Source organism: Phaethon aethereus (assembly GCF_964289735.1).
Source record: "Phaethon aethereus genome assembly, chromosome: 5".
NCBI classification, from domain to species: Eukaryota; Metazoa; Chordata; class Aves; order Phaethontiformes; family Phaethontidae; genus Phaethon; species Phaethon aethereus.
In genome coordinates this window covers 62,914,942-62,942,053 of record NC_138579.1, presented here as the reverse complement: position 1 = coordinate 62,942,053, position 27,112 = coordinate 62,914,942, and the positions used below count along the sequence as shown (strand labels likewise).

At 44.6% G+C, this 27,112-nt stretch overlaps 1 protein-coding gene across 1 annotated transcript in view; it reads left to right on the top strand.

Annotated features, from left to right (window-relative positions):
* Positions 1–6,628: 6,628 nt before the first annotated feature.
* KIAA1549L (KIAA1549 like) overlaps positions 6,629–27,112 on the top strand; it is a gene marked incomplete at both ends in the record, with an annotated part of 141,459 nt that continues 120,975 nt past the window's right edge. Inside the window, one exon of the mRNA XM_082000306.1 lies at positions 6,629–6,809. Coding sequence (XP_081856432.1) covers positions 6,629–6,809 — 181 coding nt within the window. The remainder of the gene's footprint in view (positions 6,810–27,112) is intronic.

Below are 27,112 nucleotides of genomic sequence, written 5' to 3'. Positions count from 1 at the left end.
TATAAGTGGATGTATTGATGTAACTTAATTTTTTTATGTTTTCATATTGGCATTGTGTAGACACTTAAGAAGCTGCATCTTGCAGGCTTGACTTAACTTTTTTTTAAAACAAAATCTGGAATACGATCCTTGCAATGTTGACTGGAATAAGAGTGTAAAGCGTTTGAGTTTAACTCTGTCAATAAGCTAATAACTGGTAATCTTTTTCTTTACTCCACTAACACAAGCAGTGTTTTATTTAATGAATGTCTGAATGAAATAAATGTGCCTACATTTGATTTATTTTTTAAGTAATAACTAAAATACAACAGTATTAGATCATAAAAAAAAATACCAGCAGTACATTTTTAATCACACTGAAAATTAAGAAACCTAACTTTTCCCAAAAGTTTCAGTGTTTTTAGTAATCAAGTCTATGCATTTTGTACAAGTGTGTGTATATAAAGTATACATTAGAAATTAGGAGTATCCTGATGAATTTGAAATCTTATCAACACATACATAAAGCCTAAATATAGGGAGTCAAGAAAATGCTCAAATTGGATATCTACCTTACCGCTTCAAACTTGTGCTATAGGTCCAGCAGATAGCTTTCTGTTCACTCCGTCGTGTTGGGAAGCGACGTTCTTTTGGTGCTTACTCCATTGCAGGCAATGGACACACCAAGAATCACCAATGCAAATGGAGTAAATGAATTTTGTATTGTGATAACAAAAAAATACTGCATTTTTTTTCTGGGGCCATGGGGATCTTCATTGGTCTAATGTATTTACTGTACTTTCTTTTTACTGTGCTTAAGTTTTTAAGCTGACGTGCTTGTTAAATTGACATAATTATCTGTATATCACAACAGTATCCTACCGTATGCAGGAAGAAATTGCTGTAAATGCGCCCCAAATTAGATCTGCTGCTGTTTCTATGTGTTGTAATTCTAGAAATGTCTGCATTTCAAAGAAAGAAATGTTTGGGATCCTGCCACAGCTTAAATTCGATGTACCGGGTGACTTTCCCCCCATCCTGCAATACACTCTGAGAGAACGGACTCTTGTCCGGGGCCCATCTGCAGAAAAAAAGCTTTCAGGGTGAGGGCCTTTTCTGTGAAAAAAGTCATCCTCTGAGAAGCATTTATACAGGTTACCATTTTAATGCCTTTTTTAAATAAAACACTGCATGACTACGGAATTGCATATCTGCATCTTACTTTAATTTGCAAGATTTTATATGAATTTCTTGTGTTCAGTTTTTAACTTTACTTCAGGGTGTTTTATTGGTCAAATATGCTACTGTATTAACTTTTTTGGTTTTAATTTTAAAATTTTCTGGTTTTACTGCTAATTAACTTGGTTTGTGTTAAGTAAAAGTTAAATCACACTGCAAGCTGTAGGAAGACTTGTTCTAGAAATACCCAGTGATAGAGACTTGATTAATAAGTTTGAACTGTTACTGTTTAACAATTTGTAGACTTGTGGCTTTTTTTTGCTTTGGATTTCTATGCTACACTAGTTCGCCATGTAGCAATTGCACTGTGCAATATTACAATATGAGGACTGGGAAAATTTTTTATGGATGTAATGTCTCTTACAGTTTGCGATAGTATTTCTTTCTAGTTCTCAGTGATTTAAATGTGACCAAGCCTTCTGTACTTTGTCACAAAAAGCGGGTTTTCCAGGTGACTATTTTGGTGAGTGTCAAAATAAGAATTTATGGTGTATTACTGTCGAGATTCACTTTGAATTAAATATATATTGCAGCAGATGACTTCTGGTGGCTTTCATTTTTTGCTATGTTGCACCAAGGCTGGATTGAGGTAAAGACAAAAATTCACGGGGAGGGCTCTAAAATTCTGATGGAATCATTCTTCCTAAAATTTTAAATTTTATTAACTTGCAAGGTTTGCTTAGGGGGATCTTGAGATCCTGCCTTTAGCATAGCCAAACCTTAAAGGTTCTTTGTTCTGGATGTCCCACTTTTACAACCTTAGAAAAAGATTATCTGGCCCAGATACTGGCACATACATCGCTGCTGCTGAAGTTCATACCGGGCCCATGGCAACTGCTGCTGGGCCAGCAGGAAGGTGCTCCCGCTGCTGCAGGTGGCCCCCTGCGGTCAGCGGCTCCAGATGGCTCCTGGTACGGACCAGACGTCCACGGAAGGCGCGTTTGCCGGCGCTGTTGCCAGCCAAATGTGCTCGTTCTGCCGCGGGGTTACAGTGCTTGCTGAGGGCTGGCGGTTTGGAAGCTGGCATGAAGTGGGCTACTGGGGATGCATATTTATGAAGCGGCGTGGTTTCTGTGCTGAAGGTCGCGTTTAAGGGGCTGTCATACATGAAATGTAAAAGTCTGAGATGACAGTGCAATGTGCGTTTGCTAGTGAAATATTTCGGAATTGACGGAAAGCTCTACTTTGCTAAATGCGAGGTGCTGCTGTCACTGATCTTTCGCAGCTGCTCGCTCTGCGGTGCAAGTTGGTCACGCTCTCTGCAAAGCTCTTCCTGCGGCACCGCACCTTAGGCTGCCTCAAAACGCGTCTCTGGCCACGTTCTCCGTGGCTATGAAAGCTGCTTCCTTGTCATTCTTTACAGTTACGCTCACTTATTTTAAACATAAAGTTGGTGTTGGTCTCTCTATCCCATATTTCCCATAGAAAATAGGGCCACTGCCTTGGTGTCTTTTACACCTCTGATTTTGGCAACATCTAACAAACAAGGAAAGGTTGCCCGAGCCTTTCAGAAAGAATGCGCTGCCTGTGAAGTCCTTTCCCTTCTTGCTTTTTATTAGTAATAATGTCCAACTGTCCCCATGCTCTTTCCCGTCCTGTGGAAGGATAGGACTAGGACACAGTAAGTAAGCTTCCTCTCGGCTGCATTTAGGATGACTAATACTGGTTTAAATTTTGGTGAGTATTTTTCCTGCCACTAACTGCAAGGGACAAATTTCTGCTGCAGTTGTGATAGCAGATTCATTCAAGGAAAAGCTTTCAGAGTCAGCGGGGCTGTCCCATGCTGCAGATCTGTGGTGGGACAAACTGGTTCAGGGTGATGCTATGTTTTCTCAATGAATTAACTTAGGTTTTCAGCTGGAGAGGTGATGAGTCTCTGGGAGGCAACAGAGAGGCTACTGTTTGGTGCCACGCACAAAGCAGTACAGTCCTGACGATCGTGGTAGTTTCACCGCAATCACTGCAGCTCATGCGTACAGTGACTTCAGCTCCTGTAAGGAATGGAGGCAGCACGAGTCAGAGTTTGGGTAGGGTTGTGAAATACTGCTGCTCCTCGCTTGAAGAGCTGTGCCTTCCTTATAGGCCTACAGTGCATGTCTCGAGCGGTACGGAGCTCTGGGGAACGCCGGGGAAATGTGGTAGCCCTTCCTGCCTCTCTTCCCACACTGAATGACACGGTGACTGAAACGATCAGTCTGACACTGATGAGATCCTGCCGTGCAGGAAGGAATATTAAATCATGGGTAAGATTTGATGGTGATTGATGTCAATTATATCTTCCTACCTCCCACCTGTAAGAAGGTGCATTTTATCTCTTAGGAGAGCTGGGTACACGCTCTAAGCAGATTCAGGTAATCCTAGCTGTCCCGTCCTGGGGAACAGCACTGGCTGTTCTTCATTAGAACAATGAAGCTTCATGAGAGGCTGAAATACACATTTGAATGGATTCTTCTCCTTAAATCCTGAAGTAGGCTGGGAGCATCTACACCTTGTTGGTGCCTGGAGACTGGACTCCATTCTGTGGTTGTATCTGTGGAGTGAGATGTTCATAAATTTGGCCTTGTTTATTCATCAAAATGAAAAATGTCAGCTGTCCTGTTGCAAAGATAGAGACCCAGGCCTGCCACCTGCTTCATGGAGAAGTCACTGCATGGCCGCTAGTCTCTTCTCACCTATGAATGAGGTTCTCATCTATGGGTTCCTTCATAAAGATGAGCAAGACTCAATGATTGTGGTAGGTCTACTGCAAGCAAGACAATTTTGGATGTAGGCTTTACTCATCGTTTCAACCAAGGTCATACAAATGATGTCAACCTATTGCTCTGGGGCAAAGAATCCATGCAAACATGAATTTCTGTCTCAGTGTGTGTGGTTTATTGTTATGTAGCATGGTAGAGTCATACCTCATCCAGCGAGAGACATGACTGGTCCCAGGGAGAAATATTCAATGAAAAAATCTCCTTAGACAACTAAAGTAGATCTTCATTAGCATGGTGCATCTTGATTCCTTATCCATAATGAGATATCTCTTCCAGATCTGGACTACTTTCTAGCATTAAGGATTCCATAGCTGAGAGGAAACCCGGTTACAGGTATGTATGCTCCACCTCCCTGTCCCACACGTGTAACCATGGGAGGGAATCCATGGGCAACACACATGTGCTACTTGCAAAAAAAAAGAAGTACCTGGTAATCACGTACACACAAGTGCACGCAGAGCATGTGCACACTCCAGGAGAACACACAGGTAGGAAAGCGAATCTCAGCTCCAAGTATGGATACACAGATACCCCCAGAGATTGAAGTTCTTTTTCTGGACAATGAAGACAAAGAGAATTGGGAAAGGTAAGTTTAGGAAGTAGCTAACTACATTTGGGGCAACTTCAGTGATTTTTCAGTAGCTGTAAGAGATCCTATCCAGTCATCATTCTGGAAAATATATATTTAAAAATCCTTTTAAATAACAACTAAGTGCTGGAAAAAAATACTGTTATTACATACAAAATAGAAACATTCACATACATACTGTATAACAGAAAATTAAGAGATTAATGGCAAAAAACACTGCAAAAATTAACGCGTTGATCAATCTCTTACAAAGACCGTGTTACGACAAAACCTAGAAAAACAGGAAAATGATGAAATGGGTTTTACACAGGACTCCTTCAAGATAACCCAAGGTACCACCAGAGGGCCCTGCACTAAATGCGTTGGCCCTAAATAAACGGGAGTGCTGAGTAAGCTATCCATTTTACTGTAATAATCATACAACTGCCATCTTTTCTCCGTGGATAATCGTTAGTAGTCATCATCTGCAAGCTAATTTTGTATAGAGTGAATTAGTGATTTGAGGAAAAACTGAGTAAAACGGCACAAATGGGACATAGTAGTGGCCAAATAATTGTACTGGTGACATCCTGAGTGTGCTAAACTAGTCAGATAAATATGCAGTTATGGGTCATTAGGACTTCGGGGATGCTGTGAGTAGCTGGGTAGTGGGATGTGAAGCTGTCGCTAGCCCATGCTGGGGCTCTACCTTGAACCTGGCTTGTAAGGATTTATTGGAAAGATGACTTCTTCCTTTTCTGCTGGGGTTGCTGGGAGGCCACGACAGCTTTCCCACACATGAGCGATGCTGTGCCCTTTCAGAATCGGCTCTCAGGTCCTGGAGCACCTTCTGCCCCAAGCCCACCCTTGCTTTGCTCCTCCTCCCCCCATCACCGTCAGTTGCCCACAGACATGACCTGGGAACTAAAAAAACACAAGGAAGCAGTGCCAGAAAAGAGAAGACATTAGAATAAAGAATTCATGTTGCCTCTGCTGAAAATACTAATGACAGAAAACACTAAATGAATTGCCACGAAGTTTGGTCTGACGGTGACTGAGGCAGCTCCTCCATCTCGCCGGGGCTCACCTCCTCTGCTGTCCATAATACATTTTATGTGCTGTTTGGCCTCCTAGTGTACCTTTAAGCATTGTGGAGGCAAATCTCCGTCCCTTGAAGCTCCGCTTTCTAAAAGCCTGGAGGCCTGAGCACGCTCATGGTCAGGGAGAGGGGGACCGAGTGAGTGAGTGCAGGAGAGGGGTGACAGGAGAAGACCTCTCCCGCCTTGGCACACCGGGTGGCTGAGGACGAAGCCGCCCATTTGCGCAACCCCTGGGGTACGCTCCGGCTTTATTCTCGGAGCTGTTTCTGCACTTGCAGAAATGCTGCCAGCGGCGCTCTGAGCCGTGGCGGGGCTCGGGCTGCTTCGCACGAAGGGGTGCTCGCTGGCAGCTCGGACAGCGAGGGCCACCTTTGGGGGCGTCCTGGCCCGGAGACTCACAGGTACGTCAGCCGGGCATAAACGGCTCCCGGGGTGAGCAGAGGGAGACGTCCAGTCTCGCCAGGCCGCAGGGCCGCCGTGAGCCGGCACAGCTTCCTTCACGCCGAGGAGGTAGCGCTGGGCACAGCTGCTGCAAACCGTGGGGGCCAGGGGCCAGCGTGCCCTGGAAGGCATCGCGGGGGCAGGCTTCCCCCCTGCGGGGCGGAGCAGGCGGGTGGGCTGCGGGCCCCGGGCGCCCGGCGGGGCGGCGGAGGGGGTCCCCGCGGCCCCGGCAGCGCCGCCTCCGCTCCCCGCCTCCCCGCGCTCGGAGGGCGGGGAGCGGGGCCGGGACTGGCGGCGACGCGAGCCCTTTGTCGACGAAGCTGCCTCCCGCGGCGCTCTGCGCGCCGGAGCCGCCGCCGAGGGGCACCGGCACCGCGTCCTCCGGCCGCGGCGGGCCCCCGGGCAGAGCCGCGGCATCATGCGGTGCCCCCCGCGCCTCCGCCTCCGCCGCCGCCTTCCTGCGGAGCCGCTGCTCTAGAGCCCGGCGGGGCGATGGGCAGCGCTACCCGCTGAGCCGCGGCGGGGCCGTGCGAGGCGCGGGGATGTGGCGACGGGCGGCGGGCGGCGGGCGGAGCGGGGCGCGCCCCGCGGGGCCCGGCGGAGCGCCCGGCGCCGCGCCCCCGCGCAGCGCCCCGCCGTCGGGCGGCGGAGCGGGCCTGGCCGGGGCCGTCGTGCTGCTGGGGGTGATCGTCGCCCTCCTGCCGAGCGCCCGGGCCGAGCCGGGTAAGGAGCGCGGGGGCGCGGGGGCGGGCGGCCGGGGCGGCCCAGGCGGCGGGGAGCACCGCTGTCGCGGAGCATCGGTGTCGCGGAGCACCGCTGTCACCGCCCTGCCCGCGGAGAGAGCGCCGCTGGCGTGGGAAGGGCGGCTCTGCGGGGAGGCTCGGGCTTCCCTGCGTGGAAGTTGCCGCCGCCTGCAGAACAGCCTCACCTGCTGCAATGGCCGAGGGTCCCCGTGTGCCTGAGCCCCGCTTCCAAAGGCGAGAGGCTGGAAACGTGAGATCTCCGTTGTGCCGGGTAATGCTGTAAGTGGGGAAAAATCCAGGCTCTTCCTCATTGTCCTCTGCCTCCTTTTTTACCGGCCCTTTGAACAGAGGCTCATTCGCGAGGAGGGGATGCTCGCGTTTTCTGCCTTTCCCTGTAGGCAGCCTGCGCTGCAATCACCTCCCTGGTTTTCCTGGCTAGCGCACAAATAACAGCTTTTCCTGTGGGACAGGCTGGTTGGATTAGCTCCTGTTCCTTGCGGAGAACGAAGGACGGGCAGAGGCTTTTGTTCAACCGGAGGATCGTTTCTAGTGATTCTGTCTGTGTGTTGCGGGGAGGAGGGGAGCCTGAGGAGGGGTTAGGGGAGGGCAAGCTCTGCTGAGGTCTGAGCGCTCCATCTCAAATGCAGCTGAGAGCTCCAACAATTTCTGGGTTATGTTTTTTCTATTTCCCTTGACTTTTTGAGTCAGGCAGTATTCTGCGCTCTGCCGACTTCTGAAGGCAGTCGATATACTCGGTGACCTCAATGCAGAAGTGTTCGCTGTTGCTAGTAGTTATTGTATGTGCCAGATACAGATACTAAATACAATTCTAAGGCTATGCTAAAATAACTGAAAGAGGCTAAAACTATGGCTAGATTAACCCCATGGATTTAAGAAAAGAGTAGGGATGTGGATCCACATTTTGAAGCTGTTAACATGAATGTACAGTAATCATATACAATTGATGTCCATTTTATAGCCATAATATAATAAGATTTCTCGGTTGTAGGTTGGTAGAACAGTGCCTGGCACTTCATTACTTGTTCTGAACACGTAAATACTGCGGTTTGATTTACCTCTGTAAGATAAATTGACCCGTGATCAGAGGAATGGCTAATTTTTTACCTGTGCTTGACAATTCAGTCTGGATTTCACATGAACTCTCGTGCCACGTCTAAATTATGAAATGTATCTTCACTCAGAGGTAGCCAGTCTCTCTCAGAGCTGAGTTTTAAAAGCTGAGGTATTTCTGACAACGTAACAAGACAGGTCTTTACACTTGATCACTAGATTCAAGAGCAGAATGACAATATGGATATTCTGTTTGTTCCTTTGTGGTCTGTATGTCTTTATGAACACAGCCATTATCCCACTTTTAAGTGAGGAAATCCAATAGAGTTAGAAAATATATTTGTAGGTATCTCATAGCCGACAGCTTGAAAAAAAAAGGTGAGAAGCTACAATAGCACCAAGCCAAAGTACATAATGATAGTATATGTAGCACACATGGGGAAAAATACTGTCACTGATAGCATTACCTGAGAATTTTAGATGATCGGGTAGTTACGTTAAGGTACTTCATCTGTTGTAGTCAATAGCTTTGAGCATTACAGCTGATACTGCAAGAGAAACTTTGTTAGTCCTAGTGCAGTCTTTCTCAGTAGTACGATTGTTAAGGTGTGTAGACTGGGTGTCAATCACCATAGAAAGCTCTGTCTTCCAGTGAGATACTGAAATACTGTCTCCCAAAGTCAGGAGCAAACATGTAGTAGAGCCAGCTTGTCAATCATGAACATTAGTTTTGTCTAAGGTTAACTTCTATATGTTTAGCGATAGGACGAGAGGAAATGGCCTCAAGTTGCGCCAGGGGAGGTTTATGCTGGATATTAGGAAAAATTACTTTATGGAGAGAGTGGTCAAGCATTGGAACAGGCTGCCCGGGGAGGCGGTGGAGTCACCATCACTGGAAGTGTTCAAAAAACTTGTGGACATGGCACTTTGGGACATGGTTTAGTGGACATGGTGGTGTTGGGTTAACAGTTGGACTTGATGATCTCGAAGGTCCCTTCCAACCTTAATGATTTTGTGATTCTGTGACAGTCTACATATAATCCTGGATTTCTGTTAAGCAAATGTGCTTTCACTGATTTCTCTGATTATTACTGTAACGTTTACGGTTCATAGAGCACATCTACTGCCATGAGGTCCAAGTGGCGTTAAACACTGGGAAGAGCATTTGTCATGTACCATTTTTACTACAGCTTTCTCAACCGGGGAATATTTGCATCTGTGGGAAAATTATGTCTGTACATATGTACACACTCACAGATGAATACTTGATTGTTCTGTTGGGTTTATGTGCAACATGCGGCATCGCTGTGTTGGAAGACAAAGCAGGGAACCCAGGGCATGGAGGGTGAAGAGAGAAGATTTACTCTGGTGATAGTGCTTCAGAAGACAACTCATAAGTTTCCTGATCCCTGAGTTGATTTTAAATAGCTGTGGTAACAATATTTCCTTTGGCCTCAGTAAAAATTCAACACAAAGGGAAGAGATCTCCCTGAAAAGAGATCCTGACAGGATGAGGTGTTGGGCAACCATGTGTTGGGGGCAGAAATGTTGCTTATCTCTGTGTTAAGGACTCCCAACCAGACTTCAATGCTGTTCAGTGCCTTGGGACACTTTCACCGTCCAGTACAGAGTGACTAGGTTTCGACCAGCAGGTGAGAAGCTTTATTTTTAATTTTAGAAGTATTTTATGCTTCTTCAGACGGATACACACAAAACTGCTCAGTGAGATGCAGAGTTAATCGTTAATTTCTACAGCATGTCATCCCCAGGACCACCATTTGAATTGAGGTTGAAAATAAAATTACATTGTCCACCATATTTAGAAGTACATAACTGTGATTTCTGATGGATCATAGAATAACAAGTGCAAAAATTCAATCAAATGGAGTATATATGTCAAGAAAGGAAAGAGTAATGAGCCAGAAAACGAATGAGCGAACGTGCGGTTTTGGATTGCCTCCTACCATCCTCCAGCCAGCTAAAACTCCCCGTGAACCAGAGGCATGAACCGTGGGCAACTGTTTTCCTTGGGGGAAGAAGAGAGAGGCAGTTTCTGAAATGGATGTAACTTTGAAAGGCAGCAACTGAACGCTGATCTGGTCTCAGGGGACCATCTCTCGGCCAGTAAATACACATGGCACTATTGTTGGACTGAAACGCGGGAAAAGGCACGACGCTCACAGTTGTGTTGCCCACGAGCTTAATCAACTGATCAGAGGGGCTGCAGTGGGGGGGCCTGGAGAAATAAAGTTTTAAGAAACATTAAAATATTCCTTTTACATTTTCCATCATCCTTTATGCTTGTTTTTGTGGCCTGTTTGAATGATAAACTTGCCAGGGAAAGGTCCATTTCTTCCTGCGTTTGCTGAACGCTAGCACAGTGAGATCTCACCTTAATTAACAACGATTTCAAAAACAATAACGATGCCTCCAGCGCAGTGGCTGCTTCTCGCAGCTGGAGCTTTGATTGAACAACTCGGAGTGCTCCGTGCCAGCTGCTAAATTGCTAGTCCCACCTCCTACGGACTGTGGGTCTTGACGGATGGCAGCTACCAGAGCACTGACTAAAGGCTTTTCAGCTCCTGCAGCTCCACAAAAAGTGCCAGGATTGGCCACGACATCTGGAAGCATCCTATTGGTGTTCCCGTTGCCAAAGGAGTTGCAGCAGAAGTGAGGGCCGTGAGTGTATTGGGGCGCAAGTCGTTCCCTAGATCCAGCTCTGCGTTGAGGAAATTGGTGAGGACGTAGAGAAAGGCACCCTACAGCTCCTGCGATTGCTCTCCAGAATTACAAATCCATCATTTTAGGAAATCAATAGTTTCAGATTGGTCACGTTGCTCTTTTGATATTCTGATTATCTCAACAGAGTAAAAACGTGCAGATACCTACCTTGTGAAGGACTAGTGAAAAGTTCAAATTCTGACTAATTTTATTCAAAACAAAACAGGAGTCTGCAGCATGGGCTGAAAGAATTAGGCCACTAGGACCATGCAAAAAGATGCTTCTTTGGGTAGATTTGAAGATTTGATGGGTACGCATGGTATAGATCCACCAGTCACGAGTTACCTTCTTCCACTACACTCCTGGCTCTGAGTTATTCCTCACACTAGCTGGTAATAAATAATCTGGTTTTAATATTCATATAGATACAGGATACTTTAAATTCATATATACTGAAACAACTTTGATGAAACTGTTCTCTGTAGATTGAAGTAAGCAGCTGGTATCTCAGATGAGGTTGAAGGGTGTCCATGTTTGGCTTGTAAGGAACGCTGGCTGACTGTCTGAGACCTATGGTTAGAGAAGAACTTTGAAATCTTATTTTCTGTCATGTTCAGTCATCCAGTGGTGTATTGGATACGTTGCATCCTCCTAATCTTCACTGTACTATTTTCTGAAAGCTTTTACACTTGCTTGAGGTCAGGTTGATGAACAAGAAGAAGGGGACTGTGAGTAATTTTCTGTTTATGGCAATTTCTTAGTCATGTGGGAATGGTTGTTTCTGCTGAAATAAATACTGATGATATTTGCATATGAATTTAGGCTTCAACGTCCAAACATGTCAACAATTCATTTTAAAAAATGAGCATTTCGGTGGTTATTTACTGTTTTAACTCCCTTCTGCTGAGTCCAGGGAAGGAACTACTGCACTGACGGAACTCATCTGCAGTTTACTGCTAATGGCCATGGGTAAGACACTGCCTTCCTACTAGCAAGGTGGGATGGCAGTGGTGGGCTTGGAACATAGGGCATTTCTCAGCTAAAATAGCCCGCAGAAAAACATTCCCAATGAGCGTGTTTAGTTAGAGGAAGTACAGAACACAAGAAAAACAATTTCCGTACGTCTCACACAGAGTAGATTGCTGCTGAAGTAGTTGTATTCTTGGCACAGTTGGTGTTTGTGCCTGAGGTTGCCTCTCGAATATTAAGGGTCAGGCTCATGAAGAAAAGGCAAACATGTCTTCTAGAAATTAGTTTTAAAAAATTCAAGGAAATAACACTTGTATATTTGAGTTAAAGGTGTGCAGGAGTTTTCTTACCAAAAGAAAAATAACAGAAAAAAAATCCAGGTGGAATAGATTGGGACAGAGCTTGGCAGATAAGCTTTATACCTGCCTGAGTGAGAGGGGTGCTTGTTCAGAGTCTGCCTTGGGGAAGGTGAGGGCACAGCTATGTAAAGGACCGGAGATGAGGATCTTCAGCCACTAGAGCCTGGGTGATACATCTCCTTTCTCTGCAGCCTCCTCTGAGACCATGGGGTCCTGCTGTCTCTGGGCTCACGCTAGGCTAATTATCCTTTAGCCACTGTTCAGGCAAACAGCTTCGTTTTGTGGCTCTTGTCACCAAAGTGTTTGAGACTTCACATACATCTAAGATAGGAAATACTTATCCTTATTTTTACAGTTAATGGGCTCTCCCGTGATCGCTTGTCGTCTTTATCCAGGGTTTGAGGCTGTGTTGGCAGCTCCGAGAGGAGTTGAGCAGAAGATGGGCAACTGCTGTGAACTTTCTCCCTTTCAAATGTTAGTGAAGCCTAAACCCTCACACCCATAAATTGCTCAGTAGTACCTCTCTTATTCTCTCCTGTCCTGCCTAAAACCCAAATACACAAAAAAGAGGAATCCACAGCAAAGATTTTTAGATTCCATAAATTAATCCTCAGAGTTTAGCAAGAGAGTAATGAAATAATGTTTTGAAAAAAACACCAGGGTCTTCCCTTCTCCCTCCTTAAACATAACTTCCAATAGTTTTAGATTTGAAAAGATCTATGACAAAAAATCTGGAATTGAAAAAGAAGCAAATAAGAGTGAAGTCCAGGCTTTGAAGTGACATTTTAGTGGCAGTCCTACATACATGCAGAAGGATATAAAGGGAACACCTGCATCTAGTAATTGTTGTCACAAGAAGAGAGGCCAGTGATGTTGTTAAAGACTGAAATGGAGATACAGTGACCATACGTGTCTGAAGTGCGTCTTTGAACAGAGATGATGCTTTTAAGGGCCTCTCAACAGCAGCCATAGTGACTCAGTTTGACTACTCCCTTTGAAAAAGAGGGGTTACTGCAGAAAATGGCAAATCTGAAGATATAAGTACTACGGGTCCCTCTTGGGTGAAAATAATTTATGATGTTAGTAAAGTTTAAATAACAATTACTTCTGCAGGTATGAGGTATATACAGTGTGTATAGCAAAATGTAACACACATAATGTTTCTGTTTGATCTTGAATCACAGAATCACAGAACCACAGAACGGCAGGGGTTGGAAGGGACCTCTGAAGATCATTTGGTCCGACCCCCCTGCCAAGGCAGGATCACCTAGGGCAAGTTGCACAGGAACGTGTCCAGTTGGGTTTTGAAGGTCTCCAGAGAAGGAGACTCCACAACCTCTCTGGGCAGCCTGTTCCAGTGCGCTGTCACCCTCACAGTAAAGAAGTTTTTCCTCATGTTGAGGTGGAATTTCCTGTGCTGCAGTTTATGCCCATTGCCCCTTGTCCTATCACTGGGCACTACTGAAAAGAGACTGGCTCCATCCTCCTGACAGCCACCTTTCAGATATTTATAGACAATGATAAGGTCCCCTCTCAGCCTTCTCTTCTCCAGACTAAACAGCCTTTCCTCATACAAGAGATGTTCCAGTCCCTTCATCATCCTCGTAGCCCTCCGTTGGACTCTCTCCAAAAGTTCCCTGTTTCTCTTGAACTGGGGAGCCCTGAACTGGACGCAATACTCCAGATGAGGCCTCACCAGCGCAGAGCAGAGGTGGAGGATAACCTCTCTCTACCTGCTGGTCACACTCTTCTTTAATGAACCCCAGGACACCATTGGCCCTCTTGGCCACCAGGGCACATTGCTGTCCCAATCTTCAAGTTGAATCAGGGAAAATTCCTTTCTGGATTCTGGGAGGAGGAGGAAGGAAGGAAAAATGAAAAAACATTCAAAGATGGAAAAAATAAAAATCCACACTTAGAAGACAGTGCCTGTTTCCACATTTTCTCCACCACACATTGCTGTCGATTTGCAACTATCTACAATACCTATTGTATCTACGCTACAATATCATTTTATCACCTGTTAGCAATATACCAGTGTTGTTCTTTTAAGGGAAATACCCCGGTCAATTCCTACTGTCTTTGAATAGGAAGGATACATGGGATAAATTAGAGGAAAAACTAAGCAATACTGTATACACAGAACATAAGTGTTCTGGGGCATATTGTCCAATATTCAGGTGTTATTTCAGGTATTTCAGTTTGATACATCAGCTGGGGAAGCAGCAGTAGCTCTTAATTTGAAATGTCTCCTGTATTGCCTGCGTGTGTATACATTTTCTTTATTATGACTAAAAAGCCTGCATGTTGAATGTAGTGATTTTGGTTGCTCTCTAGGAAAGTCTTTGTACACCATATACCTACTGATCATGTGTTTTCCTAAGTGCTCATGCAGATGGGTGGTGATAAAAAATTCCTGAAGCAAGCCAGTATAAATTAAAATCCATCTGTATACCAGTTAATAAAAAAGCAGCAGATCTATCCTGCATTACTTCACCGTTTAGTGATATGATGATCTCACTGCAGTGTCTTTGGCTGAAAATAAAGTCTTTAAATAAATTGTTACCCTGTGTTTGAAGGGTATGGATTTTGTAAATTAAACCTTATATAGTTACTAGGTAGGATGACACAAGAAGATTGTTACATAAATATGTATAAATCACAATGCTGAGAGACAGAATTTTTATGTCTTAGTAAGTCAAAAGGAAGGCTAAACGTTTAAATGAATGGAAATTAAAATGTGAAAAAGCACATTCCAAAGGAATGGGAAACAAAGATGCATTAGTTTTCTGTGGCATCTCTTAAACAATGAAATAACTGAGGCCATGTTATTGCCAAAATATGTTGGCAACCAATGTAAAAATGGTAAGAAAAGAGTAGAAAAACTGAAGCTTATCCTTGGGAACAGTTTATTCCAAAATAGATGTTCTTTGTTTTGAAAATAATAAAAATGACTTAGGTTATGTGATGTTGTTCATCACTGAAATTCTGAAAAGCTGATTTAAAAGAAACCGTTACAGAATTGCCTAGTTCTTTCTTTGTGTAGTTTTCTTTTAATCTGATTAGTAGCTTGGGCAGGCCAATGTATCAGTGGTGAAAAAACTAGATTTTTATAAGGGTCATGGCTGCTTAAGGAAGGGAATGCTTTTTTACAGTTTTTTGTCATCGTAGTATATCCTCAAAGTGAGGTCTTTATTCTGAAATTTTTAGGGGTGGTTTAAAGAAATCCTTAAGACTAATGTTTTTTGTTTTATTTAGCATATTCTAATTGCACAGTACTTTAATTTGTAAAATGCTTCCCTGATCTTGTGGTAAAACATCTTGTCTGAATGTTTTTAAGACCAATACGAGCTTGATTCTTGTAGCAGTTCAGTATTCTCAGCTAGTTTTGTCTGAAGTTCTTGATGCTCACCAACTCTGAAAGTCTCAAACCCTGTTTTTTTTAGTACTGAGTGTAGCTGCTGAGTTAGATATTCACATAAAAGTAGACTTGAAAAAACTGTCCATCGTTGACCGGCAGTCCATAAACATACTTGAAATTTCCCAGCTTTTGCCCACAGTGTTTGGTAACAGACATGTTTTCAAAGCTGCAATCTGCTGAATTTATCAATATATTTCCCTATGCAAGGTTTGGTACCCAAAATTCATTGCTATTTAAAAACAAGAGTTTGACTTACTGGAGGATTAGAGCTTGGGCTCTAAATTGGCTACAGGCAGTGGTCTTTTGCTGGGCAAATCAAGCAGGACATTTTATGGGGTGCTGTTTGTGGATCTACTGCTATAGAAAAAACATTATTTTCTATACCTACCTTTTATTTTCTTTGGCTAATGAAACACCTATAAAAAGCTTATTGAGTCCTATGACATAATTAATATGAAATTTTTGAGTTCTTTTCAAATGGAGTGTTACTGGATTCTCACCTATCAAGAGCTCTGAGACACATTTATGTATTACTGAGAAGCCATATGCAAAAATCCTGTTGGCCAGCTTGGGTTGTTCCTGAGCACAAGCAGCATTTCCTCTGGTCATCTCACATCCAAAAGAACAGTGCAAGTTGGAGAAGGGTAGTGATCAGCCATATGAAGGAGTACAGAACATGGAAAAAATTGTATTGGTAAAAGATTTCTAGACATTTAGGTTGCAGAGGAGTCACTGGTGTCAAATTTGTCTTCTGCCATAAGATTTCTCTTTGTTTTAGTGACTGATGCAAGTGTGGCAGCTCTGGGTAATCTTTAAAAGACTATGTGATCCTAATTAAAATTTTTCAGGGACTGGGCAGTTCACCACAATTATTGGTGAAGGGCATTACTGTCATGTTTGGAAACACATATAATTTCAAAACTGAATTTGTCCCAATGCATTTTCTAGCCACCTATCTACCAGACTGAAGAGCTCCAAAATCTCTTTTCCATGCACAGCTACCCGTACACTGTGATCATACCTTTCACTTCAAGTTCTCAGATGGTTCGATCAAAGGCATATTTTCCACGTCTTTCATCATTCTTGTGAGTCCTCTTTGAAGTCCTTCCAGTTTGATGTCCTTCTGGAACTGCATCCTCCAAAGCTGGTCTGGTATTCCTGGTTCATCAGGAACAGGCATCAGTGTCAGACGTAATATAATTTTTTGTTGTAGTGCTGATCTCCCTGTAAGTAAGGACTGAATTAAGGTTACTCCTGTAGGAGTTCCCATTGATCTGATTATACACCTCTGCTTCCAAGGTTTATCTTTTTTAGAGTAAGTCTACTCTGCAGACTTTGGTAGAATCAAGAGAAGCAAGATGAACAACCCCTGAAGCTACAATGCTTCTCCTACTTGTGGAAGCTGCAGTCTGCTCAGTAGATATAACCCTTCATCATTGTTCCCCTCTGTAGACACTCTTAGGCTGTGAAATTGGTCTGTAGTCTTTATTTCCAGATGTGTGATCTGGTACTCGACTGCAACTGCCTGCCTGCTTCATTGTTCATCACTTTCCCAGTCATCATCTGAGAACTTTTATCAGACATAGTTTTGTCTTCTTCCAGGTTACTGAGAAAAATGTTGAGTGCAGGCTGAGAAGCAGTCCCTATGGGAGTCTATTAGAAGCGTTGCTGCTCAATTTAATAATTTAAAATCTATTGCCTATGCACCATATTCATTCTATATTTTATTAGTAAAAATGTGAGATATAAAGTCAAATGCCTCATTGAAATCTAGGAATATTAGATCAAATTTGTAGTCTGATAGAAATATCAAATGTCTAAAGTGATTCATTGTCCGTTAAAATTCATTCCTGGGCATTAATTATTCCAACCTCTTTTTGTTCGTCATTAATCAAATCCTTTCTCTACTAACCCAGTCCATCATCATCATCAATATCAAAATCTCCATTTGGCAGTTCCCATTTACCCTGTTTAAATGTCACAATATTACAGAACAAAGATAAATACTGTTCTTTGTTTGCTTTGTCTCCTAGCACTAGGAATAAAGGGACAATCAGCAATTGAGAAAAAAAAAAAGTGTAATTCAAGACCAGTCAATGCTACATCACACTCCCTCTAGCTGTAGGACTTGCTGCCACAAAAATGGGTACTTTAAGAACCCCCCAAATGTAGGTCTGGTACTACTCTTTGGTAGTGCCTGGCTGCACCTCCTGACAGAGACTGGAAGAATCCTGTTTTGTTCAGGTTGGCATTTCCTACGTTCCTGTATGGATGAACAGAATATCCAAAATTTGAATAATTAGCACTAGAAGAATGTAAATTTATAAGAGGATACACGGAAAATAGGCTCATGGAAAACCAAGCAGTACTTGGGTGTAGGGGACACTTCTCCTGAGGGCTGCATGCCTTACTTCTGTTTCACAAACAACCATGGAGACACCCGGAAGTCAGTGTGTGCCCATGTGTCCCCGGTGTCTCTACACAACCGTTGCTCGGGGTTGTGCTCCCTTCCCGGCAGGGCCGATGCGGCTGAAACTTGAGACCAATTTATCAAGCCAAGCACTGAGAGCTGTGCATAGGAGTGAGTTTAAGACAGAAGGGGATTAGGGATTAGGTAAAGAGAATAGGACAAGTAGACCGAGTTGAATAGTCTTTCCATTTGCAAACTGTCTAATATCGTTTGCTTTGTAGGCATTTCAGGCAGAGCTAACGAGATGCTGGGTGGACACTGTTAAGACTTCATTCCTCGGGTGCATCTAAAGAGTTGGGCTGTTAGGGTTGTATTAGAGCTCTACCTCTTGTGCTTCTTGCAATAATTATTTGGGAGTTGGAAATACACTGGTGAAAATTTTGGCTCAGATGGAGCCCATGGTAATGGTTTTCATGTGGACAAGATTTCAGTTAGTTTCTTTTTCTTTCGTGATGACTTTGCCTTCCTTCTTTTTGCAGCATGGGTCTTGATGTTGTAGGTAGGAGACTGGAATAGCGTTTTAATATTAATCTCCTTTTTGTCCTCTAAAGGCCCCACGCCAGCCACTGCAATTAATGAAACTCTTGGAATGCTCATAGAGAAGCACATATAATGCTTATCTGAAATTAGACTATAATCCTCCAACACGCTACAGAATGCTGATCCTTGTTAGGTGAACTGGCTGTGCAGTGGATATTTTGTTGAAAAGCCAATAGCTCATTTGAAAAATCAGTGAGGAATTAAAAGTAATAGATCATGGGAACAGGACTAAGGTAATAAAGTATGGAATATTCAAAGTTTATCAGGTATTTTAATATATCCAATATTTTCAGTAAAATGCAGATAATTAAAATCACCCCAAAAGATAATCTTACAGGAGCATATTCTGGGAACATGATTTGTTTTCAACAGCATCAACTGCAGGCTACAATAATGTAGCATATTATGCAAAGTATACATAGGATAGATTTCTGTAGCTATTATTATAACTATCTAATCAAAGAAATCTCGCTGTATAATTTCTACAATTATTTAACTGCTAATTTGATTCTAAAATTGTCTTTCTAGGCAATTGTTGCTGAAATGATGATCTTGAAGGTCCTTTTCAACCTTAATGATTCTGTGATTCTGTGAAATCAATGCTATCTACTTGTGCACACAGAGAAAAATTCTTAACATTATTGTAGCCATCCTAAATTCACTGTATTGATGTTGATTTGTTTAAACTATTTGGGTATTTCCATGACTAGTTAGGTCTAGCCATGGGTATCTTAGCTTTCAGATCTGGCCTGGTCCTGCTGACATGGGAAGCAGTAGGAGGAATCCCAGGAACCTCAGTAGGTGTGGGCTGAGTCTCTGATCTGCAAGTTGGGTCTGAAGTACAGGCTGTTTCTTCTCTGAAATACCACTACGTTTATAGAGATACACCTGGGAGAGATGTTTTCAGAAGGGGGAATTTTACCTGTTTATACTACAGTAATGACCAAGGAAATAGGTGAAACCGTTATGGAGGGCATTAAATATATAGGATAACACTGATGCTCTCCTAAAATCCATGCTTAAACAAATAGAAGTTGTCATTTTAAGTTGTGCTGCTAATCTGTTGAGCCCTTCAGTGACTAGGACAATTAAATAAATGGTGGGTTGTTTCAGTAGATGTGATCATTAGGCTGAAAGCAGAGTACAAAAACTACCTATATGAGTTAAACTGGTGAAGTACTGAGACAGCTGTGCCTCTGCTCTATGTGGATATGACATTTCCAGGAATACCATGAACTCTATATCAGTTCAGAGCAGTGTGTAATTGTTGTTTTGATGTTGTTGACTTCTCTTTCTAGAAGGAAAGAGAAAAATACAGTGAAATGTGTATTTTAAGTCTTCCTACACATGCTTTTTTGGGCTTTAAATCCAAATGTGCTTTGGTTGAGAGTGAAGACAACCAAGTATATTGATTCATGCTTCTCTTTTTATAAGAAGTTTGGTCTCCCTGTGGTCTCTCTTGGTTCCTTTGCTTTCATAGAAAAATAGGCTGGGAGCAGTTAACTTCAAAAATGCATACTTCTTACATCATCCACTGGTAAACTACCAGGTTCTTAAAACAGTAAGTCACTTTCTGTGTGTGAATGCTTGGTGCAAAGAGCAAATTCCACCTTTTCAGTATCTGTGCATATATCTGGGTGTTCCAGCGTATCTTAGTAGGAGTAACATCGTTTTGCCTTTTAAGCACTGAATGTGTCCTTCTGCAAACAAAGATTTATGAAATACAGAGCACCTTCCTCTTTTACAGTCTTTTTAATATCAGAAGAATGTCATTCTTTCTCTTCAACGCTATTTAAACGTATGAAAAGTTAAAAAAGAAGATAGCAATTATACAATGAAAAGTAATGTTCTTTTATTACTCTATTCCTGAACGAAATAAGACTTATACCCATCAGAGTAACACTTATAACCTTTTCGTTATATCAGTACTCCTCTCAATGATAATATTGACATTTATTCTTGTAAACAATTGAAGGATTGCCATTTTAACTGATGCCAGAGTTTCCTTAGGGAAACTAGGTTTTACGAATATTACCACTGCACCTTTGATAATTTCCGTGTCTAAAAGGGAAACATAATCTCACTTAGGAGCAAAGAATGTACTTTATTTGCTTTATATTTAATACAAGTGGATTCTTATAACTTGGCTATATGATTTGAAAAACTTAGATTAAATGAAGCTTTATGCATGAGTGTGGTTTTTTTTTCTTAAAAAAGATACTGACAGTAGTGATAGACCGGCACTTAAGTTTCTGGTGCATGTTTTTGTCAATGGGCTATGATAGGGATCATTTTTAAGTACTTGCCAACATGTACATCTCCCATTGTGTGGTAGATACTGCTCTTAGCAGTATTTTTAGGCTCACTGGTTAAACTATCTTTGCTAGAGAAAACACAATAATATTCAAAAAAAGAGATAACAAAGTCACTTAAATGTTCTGGTGTGGCTTTACAAGTGTCTGCCATGGCTCCCCCAGCACTTGGAGGGGGGTTGTGTTCAGCTGGGAAGCCAAGGGGGTTCTTCAGCTTCCTGAAGAAGCAGTAAGTATTTTACCAATATTTTGCAAAAAGAGAGATTAACATAAGCCACATTTGCAGGGTTACATCTTTTTTTTCATACTGGGCCTTATGTTTAAACCTGCAGTTCTCACTTCCATTCTCTAATTGTCTTTGTATGGTACTACCGCACAGTGTAAGTGAGCCTTCCTGCTGCCAGGGCAAACCTCCGAGGTGCGAGCTGAGGCAGAGGAGCGAGTCCCCGGTGAAGCACCAGCAAGTCCCAGGTGAAGCACCAGCAGATGCAGACACTGTCCGTGGGAGGTTCACGTCCTCCAGCCTGCACTGAGCGTGTCTCCTGCCACCGGGGCTCAGCGCCGAGGTGCCCGAGGTCGCACAGCAGCAGCCAGAGCCGGTCTGTAACCCAGAAATAGGCAGTGCCTGTGGCGCACTGATTTCTTGATTCTTCTGGAGTTTTTCAACTCTATGCCATGTTTCCATGTTGGAAATTGTGCTGCATGTGCCATGTATTTAGTTTTGTGGGTCTTCTGTACAGTAAGTGCTTTCTGCATTGACTGCCTGCTCACTGTTCCTCACGTAAACTGAAGGGCAAGCAGGAGATGCTGGGGTAGTGGAAGCAGGGACAGGTATTCTGGGACCAGTGCACAGATGCTGCCCAGTTGTGTAGGGATGGGGTCAGGAGGCCAAGGTGCAAGCTTAACTTGGCAAGAGATGCAAAGAATAATAAGGAAGGCTTCTACAGGTATGTCAGCCAGAAAAGGAAGGTCTTGAAGGTCTTGCCTTGATGAGCAAAACTGGCAAACTGGTAACAATGGACGAGGAGAAGGCTGAGGTACTCAGCTACTTTTTGGCCTCAGTCTTCACTGCCAGTCTCTCTTCCCACACCTCTCGAGTGGATGGACCACAAGACGGGGACTGGAGGAGCAAAGTCCCTCCCACTGTAAGAGAAGATCAGGTTTGAGACCTCCTGAGGAACCTGAACACGCACAAGTCTATGGGACCTGACGAGATGCACCCCAGAGTCCTCAGGGAGTTGGCTGATGTAGTTGCCAACCCACTCTCCATGATATTTGAAAAGTCCTGACAGTCAGATGAAGTCCCTGGAGACTGGAAAAAGGGAAACACTGCACTCATTTTTAAAAAGGGTAGCAAGGAAGACCCTGGGAACTACCGACCCGTCAGCTTCACCTCTATGCCTGGGAAGATCATGGAACAGATCCTCCTAGAAGCTCTGCTAAGGCACACGGAGGACAGGGAGGTGATTTGAGTCAGTCCTGCCTGGCCAGCCTAGTGGCCTTCTGTGGCGGAGTGACTACACCAGTGAACAAGGGAAGAGCTACTGATGTCGTCTACCTGGACTTGTGTAAGGCCTTTGACACGGTACCCCACAACATCCTTCTCTCTCAGTTGGAGAAATGTGGATTTGATGAGTGGACTACTGGGTGGATGAGGAATTGGTTGGATGGTCTCATCCAGAGGGTAGTGGTCAGTGGCTCAACGTCCAGATGGAGATCGGTAATGAGTGGTGTCCCTCAGGGGTCCGTACTGGGACCGAGTACTGTTTAATATCTTCATCAGCGACATAGACAGTGGGATTGAGTGCACCCTCAGCAAGTTCCCAGATGACACCAAGCTGAACGGTGCGATCGACACACCTGAGGGACAGGATGCCATCCAGAGGGACCTGGACAAGCTCGAGGAACGTGCCCGTGTGAACCTCATGATGTTCGGCAAGGCCAAGTGCAGGGTCCTGTACCTGGATTGGGGCAACCTCCGGTATCAATCCAGGCTGGGGGATGAAGGGATAGAGAGCAGCCCTGCCGAGAAGGACTTGAGGGTGCTGGTGCATGAAAAGCTGGACATGAGCCGGCAATGTGCGCTTGCAGCCCCAAAGGCCAACTGTATCCTGGGCTGCATCCAAAGCAGTGTGGCCAGCAGGTCAAGGGAGGGGATTCTGTCCCTCTACTCCACTCTGGTGAGATCCCACCTGGAGTCCTGCATCGAGCTCTGGAGCCCTCAGCACAGGAAGGACATGGACTTGTTGGAGAGGGTCCAGAGGAGGCCACAAAAATGGTGAGAGGGATGGAACATGTCTCCTATGAGGACAGTGCTGAGAGAGTTGGTGGTGTTCAGCCTGGAGAAGAGAAGGCTCTGGGGAGACCTTATTGCAGCCTTCCAGTACTTAAAGGGAGCCTAAAAGAAAGATGGGGACAGACTTTTTAGCAGGGCCTGTAGTGATAGGACAAGGGGTATTGGTTTTAAGCTAAAAGAGGGCAGATTCAGACTAGATAGAAGGAAGAAATATTTCACAGTGAGGGTGGTAAAACACTGGCACAGGTTGCCCAGAAAGGTGGTAGATGCCCCATCCCTGGAAACATTCCACGTCAGGTTGGATGGGGCTCTGAGCAACCTGCTCTAGTTGAAGATGTCCCTGCTCGTTGCAGAGGGGTTGGACGAGATGACCTTTAAAGGCCCCTTCCAACCCAAACTATTCTATGATTCTATGATTTTAAGTACTGTATCGGCACATGTCAAATACTTCATGGTCTTTACTGGAGTGTGCAACTGTCTGAAAGGTATTAGTTACACTGCTTCTGTCATCTGCCTGGGCTTTGTTGCACAGCTCCTGATTACAGAGACTCTAAGAGATAAAATTATATACACTTACTCACATCATCAACTTTAGAGAATTAATTTACTTTAACTAGCATTTGTGTTTGCTGCATTGACAGTAGTATTTACATTCAATGAACTCGGGCTTTTAAAATCCACGCACATTTTGCTTCCAAAGTTTCATGGATTGCAGGAGCATCACCAATGCTGAGTTCGTAATACATTCATAGATCTCGCTGTATTGAAATCCATTTATTTTCTCTGCGTATTTATTGTGAAACAGTTACTATGGGATCGTTCTGTCACTGTAAATCTAGAAGAGAGAGAAGGCACTTATGCATTTTACTGTGACTTATTTCTCTACCCATGGTTGCTTTTGCCGAGTTAATCTCCGTGTAACACATAAATTTTTCATCTTCACTTTATGTTACCTTTGGTCGACTCAGTTTAGACAATCTGTGTAGTCCCAGTGCTGTATGCCCACTACAAGTCTACGGTGCTAGCCATCTCAGTGTAACAGCGCTTTTTGGGGAGGTTTTGCAGAAAAGAGGCAGTATAGACCTGAATGTATTTCTCCTCAGTGCCATCTGCAAGCAGTGATGTTCTCTGAAGGCAGTGGGCCACCGAGAGCTGGCCACCAGCGCGGTAATACCAAACACCTCCGTAAGACCCAGAGAGGCTGCTCCTTTCTGGGCATCATGAGCCTCCATTTCAGCTTTGTGTTCGTACATCCACCCAGGCAGAAACACGTTACGCATTTCAGAATTGACATATTTACCTAATTGTTTTTTTCAGGCCAGATGATTTGTACACTTTCCTGAGCATTTAATTTGATTTCAACATTAATTCCATATCAAGGAGTAATTAGAATAGGCAAAGAGAGAATAAGTAGGTCTTAAGTTATGAAACAAAACTGCCATGTGAATTTATTGCCTGTGGTTCTTTGGGACCCAGTCATCTGCTACAACTTCTTATAATAGCTCCGTCTGACTTTAATGTGATCCAAACAGATGTAGCGTTTTGTTCTTGAGTTACATTTGGGTTCTGCTGCTTAGCTGTTGGCACAAAACCCATTGAAAAGGGGTGGGAGCGCTGACCCTGAAGTTTGGTATGCCCGAACCACCAAGGATGTGTTGCAGAGCTTGCCTAACGCCCTCTGATACACCATTGTCTTCTCTTAGTTCACTACGTGACGGTGCTGGCAGAAATCTTGAACAAATATATTATTGACTTCCATGGGATTTTGTAAATGCAGCCATTTTCAATACAATTTGAAAGGAAACGTGCAAGAAACACTAGCTAACATTTTGTAACACCGTGCTTGCTTTCCTAGGGAAACAAAACCAAAGCGATGGATTTTACCTCCCTTTCTTTCCTCAGTCGGTTTGAAAGACCAACAAACGTACAATCCTCTTCAGGTTTGTCAGAGAGAGAGGTGTCTGCCCTCTCAGCTTCTGCCTGCTTCCGCAGAAATCCGTGCCGGCAAAGGCGGCAGGGAGCCGGTAACAGACGCTCTGCCGTTACCTGCTGCTGTTCCCAACCAGCAGCGGTGTGCGATGGAGCCCGCTGTCTCGGGGGCAGGTAGAGAGAAAAATACACAGAGGTACTGGAGGGTCTCTAAGGCACAGTTCGGAACGTGCCGTGGGAGCCTCCTCCGGCAGCGCTCAGGCCGGCCCCGCGAGGCAGTGGGTGCCTGGCTGGTGAGCATCACGAAGGCCTTTGGGTACCTGCAGTTGCGGAGGGGAGCCTGCAAGGCCACTGGGGTGATCTAGGCACAGAAGTCGCACTGCCTTTCGGAGGGGCTGGTGGCTTCCCAAGTGAGTAGGTGTTAGGCAGCTTTCCTCGCGGGCAGCTCCTGCAAGTCTTAGGAGGCACTGACATGCATCATTTGTAAATCTGCCCCTGAGGCACTCGTGATGAATTGCCCCAAGAGCTCGATTAGTCTCATGATTGCTTTGTCGTCTGTGCAGGCGCTGGCTTCTCTGATCTCGCTTGCAAGGTTACGTATTGCAGGTTATTCTTTTAGTAGCTTTTGTTCAGCTGCAAGTATCTGTATCTGCCTTTAGTGTTAAATATCAAAAGCACCAGCCCTTCGTGCTGCTAATACTAAAGAATTAAAAATAGTTGGCACAAAACAACATTCATTTTGCAGTAGTTAAGCAGAGTTGATACAATATGCTCGGGTTATTCAGTACTGCCTGCGAGCAGAGACTGCTGCTTACTTCTCTGTCTCTGACCTGCGGCTCCCGAGACGGCGCACAAATGCCACTTTACAGATGAGAAGAATCTTTACCCCATGCATGTGCCCATATGTATTTCTTGCTCTTTCATATGGCAATGAATGTTTTGGTAGCTGTGATAGATTGGCATTTTAAGTAAATGCATGTGGTATGTAAATGTATTGCTTGTATGCAAATGTGTGTATTTCTCCACGTCCCTGCTTTTTTTCCTGTGTTTCTGTAAGGCCAGCATCTGTTTATCTGAAGGCGATAGCCTTAAAGTTGCTGGTTTTGTGAATACTTGATCTGATATAAGGTGCCCAGCTCCATGATTTATATGTGGATGGATTAACAATCAGTGCAAGTTCAGAATATACGAAAGAAATGGAAGCCAGCTCATTCCCTGTCTTTATTTCCTCAAATTTGTGTTCACTCATGATTTGCATTTGACTTCAGAGCCACCCACACCGCTTCACGCAGGCTGGTTATGCCAAGATGGCCACTGTAGCTGCGGGTGGCCCTGCAGCAGCTGTGCATGGAGCAGGGCTTCCTCCTCGCGCTCTGCGCCCGCACCTACCTCTGCCTGGTCTCCCAGGCTGGCTAGCGGGTGCCGGGGAGGTTACACCTCCGCAAGACTCTGGTCTGGGGTTGTATATTGAACTCTCTCTAGGATTTCTTCATGTTGTCAGGATATTTAACCTCACACCGCTCCGTTACTTCTCCAGACCTCGCCTTCCTTCCAAACTACCCGTTATTTCCTCCACGCGCAACCACACGAGGCACCTGGCCGGCGAGCGCTGGGGCGGAATACCTGGAAATGATCACGCTGGTTTGTCCTGTCGCAAAACGGTCTTGCACAACCCGAAAGAGCGGAGGAGGCCTTCCAGCCGCAGCCGCCACGCGCGGCGCCCGCCGAGGCGCAGGCGGCCGGTGCCGCCGCCCCTGCGCGCGGGGTGAGCGGCAGCCGGCTGCAGACGCTGCAGCATCTCGTGCCCAAGGCGTCATGCGCGCGTTGCGTGTGCGCCTCGGCCAGCGCCCTGCCGCAGACGGGAGGTGCGCGTTCGCCCGGTAGGTCCCTGTGCCGCCCGATCCCTCCTTCCTTGGGCGCTCAGCATCGGGATTAATGTGGCGGGAACGTGGGAACAGCGACATGTTTGTCAGAGGAGGTGGAGGAATGCTGCTGCTCAGCTCTCTCTACACCACCGTCACCATCCTCATCCTTGGCTGCTGGCCGTGATTCTTCACGAGGAAGAACTGTGTTAAAATTCTTCAGCCTGAAAAAAGGTGAGCGAAGGGAGATCTTTGAGATCATGAATTATCATTCATGGAAGTGGTCACGGTAGTGACTGGAGAGTCCCTACTGACTTTATTCATTTATTTGTA